This window comes from Coffea eugenioides, chromosome 11 (assembly GCF_003713205.1).
Source record: "Coffea eugenioides isolate CCC68of chromosome 11, Ceug_1.0, whole genome shotgun sequence".
Taxonomy (NCBI): Eukaryota; Viridiplantae; Streptophyta; class Magnoliopsida; order Gentianales; family Rubiaceae; genus Coffea; species Coffea eugenioides.
The window spans coordinates 43,620,573-43,634,495 of NC_040045.1; the positions used below are offsets into that span (position 1 = coordinate 43,620,573).

The window sequence follows — 13,923 nt, forward strand, 5'->3', positions numbered from 1 at the left end:
CAAACAGCATGGAAATATAAGGGAAGGAGATGCTATTAAACAGAATTACACACGAAGGAGATGCAAAAGAGAACTGCAAAATCCTTTCTACAGAGATTTCTATTAAAAAGAATACTTTTTAACTATGCCAATAAATGTATGGAGTATACAATTACATCCAGCAGCTTAGCTGCCTCGCGAGGGACAAAAAGTAGGACAAAGCCGTGACATGTGATACACCTAAAACCTTGTAACCAACAAAGCCTGCTGTCTTCTGTATGAGTTGCCGATTTCAAAATTGCTGGACCAGAGCAAGTTTATATCCTAGGCGAATCTTCAAAGGGAGTTTCTATCTGCTCAAAGGTTCTAACTGCACTTCCATTCTTTCAGAAAAATCTGAATCTTTTTCTGCTACTGTCCGACTTGGACTCAAGAGATCGACATCCTCCTCCTCACCGTTACCCAATACCCAACTGCTTCCTCCAGATACTCTATCCCGCCGCCTCTTCTTCTCACGGTACTCCAAGTAAATTACTGTCAAAGCACCAACCAATAACCAGATTATCAGAGCCCAAGTAAGTCCATGAACATTTTCATCACCGTATCTTTCTCCCAAATGCTTCATTCCAGTGATAAGAGCTGCAACCCCAACAAGAATGCTGGACCTGCCAACAATGACATGCATATATTCCCAAAGAATCCTCCTTGAAGAAACCACCTCTCCAGCACCAGGTTTCTTAGGTCGAAAGTAGGCATTTACTGGTTGCACAACACCCAACAATATCGCCAGCATTCCAAGCTTGACATGTAATGAGTGGAGGAACAGACCTCGAAGCTCGGCTACAGCAAAAAGAAAACCAAGGAAAACGATTGATAATCCTGAGTATTGCAAGTATACGTGAAGTTGAAACCACCCATCACCTTTGACATGCTTTAAGTATCTTGCAGCTAGAATACCACCAGGAAGCAGTATACCCCACGCAAGAAACATCATAAAACCATGTACAGCTAATACTGGCCGCAAGTCCTCCTCTGCCTCAGCAGAACCACGCATAAGCAACACGTGAACAGGCCTCTTGCTTGTGACAGAGTGCATATTTGTTACGCTCAAGTGGTTGTCTGACCATTGAGCACCCATTGCCCAAATAACTTTAAGAGGGGTTGTAGAATCAACAATGTTATTACATTCTGGCCTTTCATCTCTTTTACTACAAGATGGGTGTAACGGACGGGTGAATTCAAATGTGATGATACCATTTTCAGACTTGCATCTTGCATATGTCAAGTTCTCCTGAGTTGGATGCAAACTAGAGGCATCCCTTCCATCTATCCAATATGTGCTCACCCTTCCTTTTCCATCATCATCAATCCAACCCACATAAGCATAGCTGTGTACCATTTCACGTCCAAAACCTATTGCAAGATAACCACTTTTCTTTTCACCCCGAGCTGCAATTGATATTGAATCTTTTGATAATGTCCAAAAAAGTGTAACTTGCTGATCATCCAAAACAACACTATTGTTATACATATCTGGCAGACCCCCGTCAACTACTTGAACTTTCCAACCCATCTTTTGCGTATAGACAGAATGATAATAAACTATATCTGGTGTATTGCGATCAGGCGCCCATGTCAGTTCTGTAGGGCTTGCTGGGACTCCTTCAGCTTCTGGTCCCCCAAAATAAACAGTCTCAGACATATTCCTCAAGGTAGCATTTCCACCAAGTGGATTAGAGGTGACATAGAATGCAACATCATGCCCTGCTTGTATGGAGAACTTGATTGAAACCCCTCTCTCAACCCTAAGAACAGGAGCCTCCTTCTTGTTAATATAAAGAACTTTTGAAGGATTAGGCGGATTGGGGTAATGCAATGCTGGCCCAGTCGAAACAACTAGAGGTTCCTTCTTATCAGCAATGACAAGATCTTGGTCCTCCTTGTCTTCAGCATCCAAAGGTCCCAAGCAATCATTCACAGTCTCTGATATGTTAAGTACCAAGTGTCCAAAAGTACCACCATGATTTTGAGGAAGATAAAAAGGGCGAAGACTATCAGGCGGCTTTATCAAGCCCAAAGCCCAGATCACAGTCATCTTAGCCTTAGGATTCACAGCCAAATCATACTTCCCATCAACACTCTTCAGCGGTCTCCTAAACCTTATAAAAGAAACCCCATCCTTCCTATGCCCATAAACTAATCTCGTGTTGTTAACCAAACCAATAGGATCAGAGCTATCAAGCATGGAATCAGGACAAACCCCCTGAAACTTCCCCTCCTCATTCACCACACACTCACTATACTTTGATATGAAATAATCCTCTGCAAATGGCATTCCATTCTCCTTAAAACCACTCACAGTCACATCTCCACCCACCATAAACTTCTCGGAAGCATTGGGATTTGCCCAACCAAAGGCCATATAGTTCTGAATCCCAATAGCAGCTTCCAACCCAAAATCAATCAAATCCTTATCTTCACTATAATTCCACCTAACCCTATAGTTTTTCGACAAAACTTTACAATTATCGAACATGGTAACTGTCAAAGGACCACCAGTCCCATTAAAATTGGTGGAGGAAGAATTCCCCCAAGGACAACGTGACCAAAATCAGAAGCAGTGGGCAAATCCCAAACAGAAAGAACTTTGATCTGATCCCAAGTGACATTTTTCAGTAAATTAACAGTAAAGCTATCATTTTTATAGGTCTGATTCAACTTATGATCTGAGATCAGAAAACCCCGAGTGAGATTTTCGAAGGTTTCACCCGAGGCACCCCACCAGCTAACATTATCCGAGCCTTGAAGCATATCAAATTGGGAAACCTTAAAGGAACAATCATCTAGGATAGTAAGTACCCCACGCAATTGGTGTTGTACCATCAAGAATTGGGATGTGTAGTTGAGGAGGGAAGAATTGGTTTTGGGGCAGTTCGCATTGGAAAAGGACATTAAAAAACAAAACAAGAGCAAAAACCCGAGAAGAAAAAAGGGTTCTTTCGGTGCCATCTTGCACCGGTCGGTAGATAAAGATCGGCCGGCGAGAATCCAGTGAGGGTATGATTTGGTCGGGAAAAAGTTGACGTAATTATGAATAAGAAGAGAAAAATAAGATAGAGACAGGATCGATAATTACCTGATGAAGGCACAGTTTTTTTCAAAGGAATATTTGCGGCAAATTATTCTGGGTAATTCGCTGTAAGGAAACTTTCTTTCGGAGACGGCAACGTTGGTGGGAGACGCGGAGCAGGAACAGTAGGCGGCTGCAGTGTTTTCTGACAGCTCCTCAGTTCGTCTCACATCCATTCTTCATATTCCGTTACTCACACAAGTTTAAAATATAAGGGAAACGAGGTCGTTTGCTGGGTGGTACTGTGGAGGTGCTCTCTCACATTTGACCTACTTTCTGACTGCACGATCCTTCTAAGCACGGACCGTTCATGGCTTTCTTGCTACGATGTCGTAAGTTTCAATATATGAGGTAAGTGACACGTGGGGCGGGGCTATAGGTTGTAGGAGGGCAATTTTTCTTGTTGTTTTTTTTTTTTTGGGTCCAAAGTCAACAGCAAATGTTTTCTCTGGGTTTTGGGGTTATGATGGGCCATTATTCTTCTGACCCTTTTGGATAGGTAGTCGTGACAAGGGTGAAAAAAGAAAAGTAAAAACTTGGGGGACGATTTACTTTACCTTTTGTTTCACTAATTTTTTGAGCACGAGAGAAGTAGAATGCCTTTCCTTTCTTTTTCGTTTTTGGCACATCTAACGGCATACGCCCATTTAAATATTCCTAAACAGAATCTGCTAGTGCTAAATCAACCAACAACAAACGTTTAATGGACTCTTCATCAATACTACAATTTCAAGTTCAGCTTCACCTGAACTTGCGAGATGAACTGCGCAACTGTTTCCTTCTCTCAGCGGTATCTTCATTCATGCTTCTGTATTATGCAACATGATCCTCTCGGCTTCCGAGAGAAATGGACTTCCAAAGTAGGGAAATAGCAGCTCAAGGCATTCTCTTGCTCAAGTTCTGTTTTCTTTTCTTCGTTCACTCCAGAATAAAACATGTGGCTTCTTTTCATCTGTTTCCCATACAAGTATTGCAAACTCATGCTGAGCTCTCATGAATTTGACTTGTATGTGACAATGCTAAAATTCATTCGAATCTCAGTAGAAACTCACTCACTCCTGTTAACAAGGTAACAAACATCTCTGATTGAATACGGATGCTCCTACGAGCAAGGATGACTATTACCTCCCCTTGTAGGAGAGGGGAGTACTGGTAATTGGTGCTTTCTCCTCTTTGAAAGGTTGAGTTGCTGGATCTGATACACTAGGCAATCTTGAGACACTGCCTTTCCCTCTCTTTGCATTTGGTCCAATCACCTCTATCATGTACTTCCATCCATCAATGGGTCTTCTTCGGCTAAATATGTGAGTTTTAATAAAACTTGCAATCTGCATAAGAATAATATTTGTTAAGATTAGAAACTGCAACCAACATCCCAAAAAAAAAAAAAAAAAAGATGGTAACGAGAGTGCCATGCTATGCTATTGAAAATTCTTCGACAAAGTAAAAACAAGTCTGATCAACACTGAACTGTTTACAAACCAAACTACTAGCTTAATGAGTCCAGACTAAAGCATGCAACACTAAAGAATCCTAGACGCTTAAAAATGTGGCAGTACTCAAAAAACAAAACGAGAAAGGAAATCATACTAGACAATTGAATCCAACAAGTGAAGATCATAAAATGAGCTTTTTACGAGCTGACTCAGCTGAAAACAGTTCAGCTGCCAATCTTCTTAATAGAAGGTGGGACCGCCACCAACAGCTAAAGCTAGATTTCACCAAACTTTGCACGGTAGAAGAATTAGCCACCACTACTTGGGTAAAATATCAGACAAAAGAATGCCAATTTCATTTGCATCATGCTGCTTACAACAGAGTTACAAGTCTAAAGAGTCGTCGTCAGAATATGCTAATTTGATATCATGACCAAATTATACACACCTGGAACTTGTTGAATGCAATTCGGCGCTCAAATTCTTGAAGCAGAATGTCTTCTTCTCTTTGTGTCATTTGCCAAATATTCCCATCTTGAGCTCTTGACGTTGTTTCCCATCCATCAGGCTTATTTTTGAACTCTGTGCTAGGAATTTTAGTATTATTTAAATCATCACCGGGAGAATCAAATATCCTGCATTTGTTTAACCAAAGGAGTATAGTTAAGGTCTCCAATCTTCAAACTTTCATGACAAAAGAGCTCGACATAGGCAAAAACCTTAATAATATCAAGAAAATTTGGGCATAAAAGTCTTCATGTGGATTAGAGTTATTAACGAGAAATACACAACCCAGCGGCTATCTGAAGGTGTTCCAAAATAAGCATGAGATCATAAAGGCATAAACAATCTACTGAAACAAATAGCACAATGTCAGCATAAACTTAAGAAAGACTGAAATGGAAAATGCAAACATGTGCCTGCGTATAGATGCTTTTTATCTACTAAACCTCTTGCAAAAATTAACTTTTGATGATACATCCAATGACGGTCTCCTTCACTTCTTTACTCTTTTTTTTTTTTTTTTTGGTGGCGGGGTTGTGGGGGGGGGGGGGGGGTTGTCTCCCGACATGTGGCACAGTTTAATACTGAAAATGAAATATAAAACTAAAATTTAGCAAGATATAACAATTTGAACATTGTTAGACTCCGTGCCATCATGGGTAAGTATATGTTAAGCACAATTCTTTTTGCAAGCGGTTAAGGTTGGACATGGTTTTATGGCTATGCTTTTAGCCCAAGGATGATTCGCTCGTTGTACATAAGCATGTCAGGCCGTTTTTTGCAGTGTTCAAGGAAGATATAATCCTTGAGATTTATGTTTAGCTAAAAATTTCATCTTGGACACGTAGTAAATCTAGAAAACCTAGCAGAAACAGCCAAAATAATTTGACAAACATAAATAAAGTCGATTTTAACCTGAACAATTAGGCAAAATCAGGAAACCAATTGCTCGAGTTCCTAATTCTGCACAGATAACATATAAAAATAAATAGATAAGGGCAAGGAAGCATACTCTGAGCAGCTATCAAGCAATTTCTCAATGTCATCACCAGCACCAGAAATGGAATCCCCCAACCTAGCCTCCTCCATTTTCTCAATCTCCTTCGCCCATAGCCCGGCATGAACTCTCTGCTTCTTCAATCTATAATCCCTCTTGATATTCTCCAGCCTATAAAGCTCAGACGAAGCTCCAGCCGCCCCAGCACCAATTCCCTCTTTTTTAACCACCCCATCATTCTTATCCCCGTTAGTACTACTACTTCTGGGCTTCCCTTTTCTTTGATCCCAGTTCTCGTTCATGTCCTCCACGAAAGCCTTGGTCTCAGAATCCATATCAAGATGGGAATTGTTAGGATTTTGAGAAGGGACGGTTTCAGCGGAGGAAAGTGAGAAGTTGACGTCTGTTTCCCATGGGGCTCGAGTCTTTCCCGCGAGGTCGTCGGGGAGCCAAGCTGTTTCCCATGCATCATTCCACTCGTCGTCGCCTGTTTTGGAGGTGGAGAAGTGACGAAACACGGTGGTGGTCGTGGTGGGGTTCAAAGGGGGGTTTTTCAGGAGGAAACAGAGCCTCCGGATTGGTGTCATTTTTGATTTCTTGAACATGGGATACAAAGCCGGCGGACTGAAGTATACTTTTATGGAGGGGTTAATTTCGCTTTGTACCCTTTAGCTTTGGCTCCATTCCCACTTACGTCCTTAAACTTCAAAATAGGACATTTAGCTCCTTAAACTACAAAATTCATCCCATGAAAATATAATAGTCCTTGACGGAATGTAGAAAATCAACAGAATAAGTGGCAAATTCAGTTAATTAATTAGTATAGCCAAAATAGGAAAAATCGTTCGAAACATCTCTCATATTTTATAAAATAATTTTGTTTACCTTTCACTTTTAAAAGTGTAATTTTACGTTTCTTACAAATTCACATTAATCAAATTTGGTTCCTACTTAGGTTTTCGACTAATTTTTAGTCGGAATCCAATCATATACCTTGCACGTGATTATTTTTTAGGGGCAAAATTATCAAATTAAATTTTACATAATCCGATTCATAGTTTCTCACATTTCGTAAAATGAATTTTTTCGTCCCTCACATTTCATAAAATGAATTTTTTTATCTTTCATTGACAATGTGTATGAATAATTTTTTTTTAATCCATGCATATCTATGTGTTAATTTAAGCCGCTGCAGCACCCAAAGGTTCTCAATTCCAATTTTGATTAACTTTTCACCGAAATAAACAAAGATCCATTTTCTAAAATTTTTTATTTCCCTCAGATGTGTCAGTATGTCATATGTCTACCTACTACAAAGATTGACCACATGCATCTCATTTATTGACCAAATCATGCTTAAATCCACATCCTTGAGAATTGCAAACATTTTTCGCTCCGCTTAGCACAAGATCATGCAATTGCCGCAGATATATTTCAAACTGCCTAATTTTTGAATCAAACGAAAGGAATAATTCAGATCATGTCAAATAATAGAAAACTCAATAAAATTAGCAAGTGTTAAACGTGTGTTTAGAGATCCAATCTTCGTCGATGAAAAAATCCAACGAATTGAACTCTGGTTCCTTTCTCAAGTGGCGAGAAGCTTGTTCTTGGACGGGCTTAGACTAAGAATGCAGGTATGAGGAGTCGTTTAAAGGAGGGGCAGAATTGAGAAAGGAATAGGCTTGCAAGGATAAACCGAGCAAATTGCCCTTGTTCAAAGTGAGCGTGCGAAACTCCCACCTTTCTCATATTTTCTCATAGTAGGATTTCTCATTATCTCATGGTTTAGTAGAATTAAGGGTGCCATAGACGATTTTATGAATTTAAGTCGAGTAGATTCGAGATCAAAATAAGTTTTCTTCTCTAATGTTACTTGGAGCTCGCAACCCGGAATTTGCAATTACCAACAGTGAGAGAACACGATAAAATATACCTTTTTACAATGGCTACTTCTAGCCTTCGTTTTGTTGATTTAAAGAAAGAAACTTTCCTCAAGAAAAACTGCTCTTCTGTGAGAATTGCTTCATCTTCGCCATCAATAATCAATCTTGGTTCTTGAGTTATACAATCATTCTAGTGTTTCACACATAATCTCTGAAATGACTCATTGGCGCAGGACTAATAAAGACATTGCAGGGAGCAGGATACACATCCTCCGCCATCACATCAAGACAGCCCTTATTAATCTCAAAGAAGATGGAAGAAGACTGAATGAAATAGAGGCTGAGATAGAACAAATTGTTAGGTTTCTGAAGAGACATGTTGGAGCTGAGAAGAGGAAGGACCAGTTTGAACAATACAGGGCCAAGAAGGTTGAAAAGGCATCTTGTGAGAGGAGGATTGAAGATAACAAATCCAACCTAGAAAGAGAATTGAAGATGGTTGAAGTGTTGATTGGTTGGGTATGCCATGATTTTGAGGATATCATGGTCATGCATCTAGTGAACGAGGAATTCAACATTGGCAAGAAATTGGTTGCGTTCTTGATTCGTAGGCAGTACAATAACTTTAAAGAGGGATTAAAAGTCAGAGAATTGATCGATAAAGAAAGGTGCGAAAGAAATTGTAATTTGGTAGATTGTAACTTTTTTCCTCTAGTTTTAAATAGGACTGTCAATGGGGTTGGGTCAGTCCGAGCTCGGCTCGTTCGGCTCGACAAAAAATCCGATGAGCCCGACCTTTTAGCGAGCCGATCTGAATTTGAACCTAAAAATTAGGCCCGAATTAAATATGAGCCGAGCTTGGGTCTCATTAAGTTCAAACCCAATATAGATCCGGTCCTTTAATTACCTATATATATAATATTTATATTTTGATATTATGTATAATTATATATCCAAATATATTATTACTAAATACTAAATATATATAAATTACAACAACAAAAATACATCTAAAGACTCTTCCATGAGCTTTCTTGAGAGTCAACATTAGTAATGCATAACTAAATCTCTAATTGTTCTTATTGGTTGAGTAAATTTTTGTGTTGGCATAATATTGGTTGATTTCTTTTTGATCTAGAACACAAATCATATAAAAAAAAGTTTCAACTTTTAAGATGTATTGGCTTATGATCGCATGTTTTATTACTATTTTTCATGCATTTTGAATGAATTAAATATAAATATTGTTGAAAAATTTTTGGTTTATATAATTTTTAAGAACTATTATTTATTCATGTTTAGTTTTAATATTATAGTCTTGTTAATGTTAAATTAGTTTTACAACTTAATAGTTATAGTAATTATATTAAGAAAATTAAAAAATAATAAGTGAGTTTGGGCTAAGCCCGAATAAAGCTCACAATCCGAATAATATGTGAGTTAAGTATGAGTTTCACATTTATTAACCCGAATCTCGTAGCTCAAAACTCGAAAATGTTATAAATTAAATGATCTAAGTTTGAACTTATGCTGGCCCGACTCACTAGGCCCAATTGACAGGCCTAGTTTTAAACATTACGGTAGTAATATATTGAGAGTTTTGTATTGAGTGGTAAGGTGAAATTTGTACTAATTTAATTTTCTAGCATGTTGAGGTTTTAATCGTGACTTCTAGTCTTAGTGAGAGCTAGATGGACGTAATCTAAAATGCACTTAAAACATTTTTATATAAAATGAAAGATTTATTTTATTAGGTAATCTAAGGAAACATGATAAGCATACAAAAAATTTAAGGTTGGCCCAATATTACAATCTTAAAATCACAATCAATCCCCTAAATTATAACAATTTTGCTAACAAAAATAAAATTAAATAACATCGATCCATTACTTATTTATACAATTGTAAAGCACCAAATAGACAAAATCCAAAGAAAAAAAATTACTTGTAGTTTGAAAACATCTTAAATAAACTTTTATTATTTGTTGTACTTTAAAAAAGCATGTTGCTTATGGTTGAAGCTACTCTATTTTAACCTATCGAATTTATATCTTCATCTTTTTGCATCCTGTCTTTAGTTTTAACTTTTGATTAATATATTTACTATTTTTGTAAAATAATAGGGCAACAAAAGGACAATTAATAATTTATTTTCTTTTCTGTAAAATGAGTATTTTAATTATTTTTTAAATTGGACTGAAAATATTACAAAATTTTAAAGATAGGAAACACAAGTGATTAGACTTGTCAATTGGATTGGTTGGCTCAAACACAACCCGATCAACTTTAAATGTAATGGGTTGAGCAAAGTATTGCATCGCGCGGTGTTCTCGTCCTAGTGTAATGTAAGTTGAGCAAAGTACTGGGGCAAAATAATTTGCCCGATTTAAATGCGGTTTGCTCTGAACTCAGCCTACTTAATTCTCCCGATGTCAAAACTACAACTCAGCCTACTTAATTCTCCCGATGTCAAAACTACAACTGAAGCCTTTTGCTCAAGTTGAATTGGGAAAAAAAGAAAAAAAAATGTTGAGCAGGATACAAAAAGCATAAACTTTGAACTATCATTCATTCCTCATCACTACTAAATAGAGAAGAGTCTTTCTGAATTTTAGAGGGATTTAATTGAATTTTGAAACCACCGAATATTTCAAAGTGGGTTAACAAAATCGATGGTCAATTTTTTATTTTTTTTTCCCGTCAGAGGAAATGATCGGTGAAGTAGTGTTAATGCCAATGTGCTACTGCTCTTCTGAAATCTGAATCAGAGTTATCAATGTACTTACCTCATAATTTGCCATTGTTTATACCTTTGTAGAGTCACAAAGTGGAATTCTATTGTCTACATAGGCTTTTAATTGCTTAAGAGTCCAGAGTTTTTTAACCCACAGGCCCAATTACAACACCTAGCGATCCCCCACGAGCCCATCAAAGGCCTTTAGGGTTTTGTCTTTTAACCCTCATATATAAAAGCCGGTCCTTAACCCCAGCACAGCCCTTCTCGTAAGAGAAACCCTAGAGCGCTCTATTAGCTCTCCTCATTTCCAGATCGTCGAGCTGAAAACCACCGCATTGGCGCGGCCGGGCAACAGAAGCAGCAATGGTGCACGTCTCTTTTTACCGCAACTGTAAGCCTCGCTGCTTTCTCTCTCTCACACAGCCACACACTGAAATTCAAAAATCGTGTTATATGTTGTGTGTGTGTGTGTGTGTGTTTTTTTTTTCCTTTTAATTTATGTGATCGTTGTCTTTCTTGAGTTTAATTATGTACTATATGTTTTGTTTGTGATATTGTTTTGGTGATTTATCTTGGCACGGTTATAGACTTCGAGTATATTGAAAATCATTGCACAAAAATCTTTTCCTGAAAACTGGTTGAGAAATAATGGAAAGCGTCGTGAAATTCCGAAATCTTCCACGTGTTTTCTTTTCTTTTCTTTTTTGGGATTTTTGTCTCCGTAATGCCTCCCTCATTGTATGGCTCTGGATTATTTGGATTTACTGGTGATTTATGAAACTATGTTGAGAACTTCATTTTGTTGCTTATTCACGCTTAAAGGAGGAGGGGTATGGGAAATCAGAAACCCCAACAGGGAAGGCCCTTAATATGCCTCTGCTTTGCTGTCTTAAGGGAGCATTTTTTTTCTGGGTTTTAGCGGAGCTTTTTTTTTCTTCACGTGTTATACTTGGTTCTGTTTCTGTATTGTTTGAATTGACTCAAACCTTGAGATGTTGTAATGTGTGGCGGGTGAAACTGTTGACCTATTCATGAGTGTCTTTTTTAATTGCATTTCTGAGCTTTGTGGAGTTTTGAGAAATATTAAGTAATTTCAAGTGGAATAGTTAGAAATTGGGTGAAACAGATTAGTTTTGTCTACTTGAACTAACATGTTACTGCTTAGTTGTTATGAACTTCTTCCTTACAAATATATGATAAAATTGCTTTCTCTGGGTAGGTAGGATTCTAAAAAACAGTGAAATAGTTGTAACTCAGGTGATTTGGTTTGATGTGTTGCTAAGAATTCGCATGTTCTAAGACCGTGCAAGTTGTGTGTCCTAGATGGAAAGACATTTAAGAAGCCTCGTCGTCCCTATGAGAAGGAGCGGCTGGATGCTGAGTTGAGGCTTGTTGGAGAGTATGGGCTTAGATGCAAGAGGGAGCTTTGGAGGGTTCAGTATGCTTTGAGTCGCATCAGAAATGCAGCAAGAAATCTTTTGACTCTGGATGAGAAAGACCCACGTCGTGTCTTTGAGGGCGAAGCCCTTCTGAGGAGGATGAACAGGTATGGGCTGCTGGATGAGAGCCAGAATAAGCTCGATTATGTCTTGGCTCTTACTGTTGAGAACTTCCTTGAGCGCCGTCTTCAAACACTTGTGTTTAAGACTGGTATGGCAAAGTCAATCCACCATGCCAGAGTACTCATTAGGCAGAGGCATATCAGGTATGCCTCATACTTTTACATTTGTCAGTAATTTGTTAGTGCTGTTACTTTTTGTTAACATTTCTTGTTTGTATCTACCTGTTCAATGCAGCATTAAATTCAATGTAACTCTGCTTACGCTTATTCAATGAATTTTTTTTTGATTACTACACATTAGAAAAGATACTACCTCATAGTTCTTTTAGTCTGTGGCTCATACAACAAATGAAACTTGATTAATTATTAGAGTGTTGAGGAGAAGTGCATAGATCTTTTGGCCTATGTATCCTGTCACTGGTTTTGTTGCCTGAAAATTGGTACTTGTACACTCCACTCCTTCCCCAAATAGTTCCACCTGCACACTTTAGAAGTTATTATATTGACGTAAAGATTACTAATGATTACTTTTGTTGTAGGTCTGGGTGACTGTGTTGTTAGCTTTTTGTTTCTTTTTCTTAGAGGGGATAGTTGCTGGCATATTCTTGCAGTAACAGCAAGGGCAACGTGAGGTTTATGGCCTGATGACATCAAACTTTATGTAAAAATAGGACATATGTCAATATTGGAGTCTAAATTGTCAAGGGTATTGGTCTTTTGGCTACATTCTTACCTGTAGCCTTACTTTCTAGTTGACATAACTTTTAGCTTTTATTTTACATGTAGACCAAAGCTTGTCTCCTTCATGCTTAAAATCATTTTTTACCCCCGAAGAAATCTGTAGCTAGGATTCTTTTATAACAGGAATTTGTGTTGTTGTTCTTCCTGGTTTTCTGTTGCTTATAACTGAGCTAAGTTGATCTTAAGCTTGTCCATTTTGCTGCATCACATAAATGATGTTGCTTTTGTACCTCAACATGCATGGTGTTCCTGGTGTATTATTTTGCTGATTTGAATTATCTATGTTGAGTGCAGGGTTGGGAGGCAGGTTGTGAATGTGCCTTCCTTTATGGTCAGAGTGGACTCTCAGAAGCACATTGATTTCTCACTCACAAGTCCTTTTGGTGGTGGACGTGCTGGTAGAGTAAAGAGAAAGAACCAGAAGGCAGCTGCAAAGAAGGCTGCTGGTGGCGATGGAGATGAAGAGGATGAAGAATGAGGTGTCCGTTTATAATGTAATGGGTGATATAGTACTGGAGAGAATCAGAACTTTACTTTTGCTCCTGTAATACTGTCTCCTAAATTTTTTGTGATTGCTGTTAAAACCTTAAGGTTTAGGAGGTTTTGGAATCTTTGGATGCTTGCTGCCTTTTTTTGGCTTAAATTATTATGCAACTTTTATCATTATTGCTCGAGGTTTATCAGCTTTGTATCTTTATTCACTTGTTTGTCTGAGGACGGGAAAGATCAGCCTAACAGCTAGGAGACTTCAGGTTGTGAACATCACTACATGTGAGGGCAGCAGCTCAATGGTGGTTTTAGTGAAGTCAGCTCTCACAGACCTTACGGTGTCCCAATGTAAAGAAGTAGAAAATTGATGTGTTGATTTTGGCCACTGGATTGCCATGAATGCATGTTGGGATTTCTATTTTTCTTTTACAACCTTTTGTGTAATTGCAAATTGACCAATTTT

General features: G+C 38.1%; 3 protein-coding genes across 3 annotated transcripts; 1 reads left to right on the plus strand and 2 right to left on the minus strand.

Moving 5' to 3' along the window:
• Positions 1–61: 61 nt before the first annotated feature.
• Positions 62–3,355, minus strand: LOC113754011 (cytochrome b561, DM13 and DOMON domain-containing protein At5g54830). Its single transcript, XM_027298322.1, is given in 2 exon segments — positions 62–2,569; positions 2,572–3,355. Coding segments are annotated over 2 exon segments (2,658 nt in total). The 5' UTR covers positions 2,989–3,355; the 3' UTR covers positions 62–328.
• A 342-nt stretch (positions 3,356–3,697) lies between these two features.
• LOC113753448 lies at positions 3,698–6,634 on the minus strand. Its single transcript, XM_027297603.1, has 3 exons — positions 6,062–6,634; positions 4,994–5,180; positions 3,698–4,437 (listed from the first exon to the last, which is right to left on the minus strand). The coding sequence occupies exons 1-3, from the start codon at positions 6,631–6,633 to the stop codon at positions 4,231–4,233; spliced, it is 966 nt and encodes a 321-aa protein (XP_027153404.1). The 5' UTR covers position 6,634; the 3' UTR covers positions 3,698–4,230.
• A 4,284-nt stretch (positions 6,635–10,918) lies between these two features.
• LOC113751671 (40S ribosomal protein S9-2) lies at positions 10,919–13,651 on the plus strand. The gene is made up of 3 exons (XM_027295760.1): positions 10,919–11,060; positions 11,993–12,374; positions 13,266–13,651. Exons 1-3 carry the CDS (start codon positions 11,033–11,035, stop codon positions 13,447–13,449), a joined length of 594 nt encoding a protein of 197 aa, XP_027151561.1. The 5' UTR covers positions 10,919–11,032; the 3' UTR covers positions 13,450–13,651.
• The last annotated feature ends 272 nt before the right edge of the window (positions 13,652–13,923 follow it).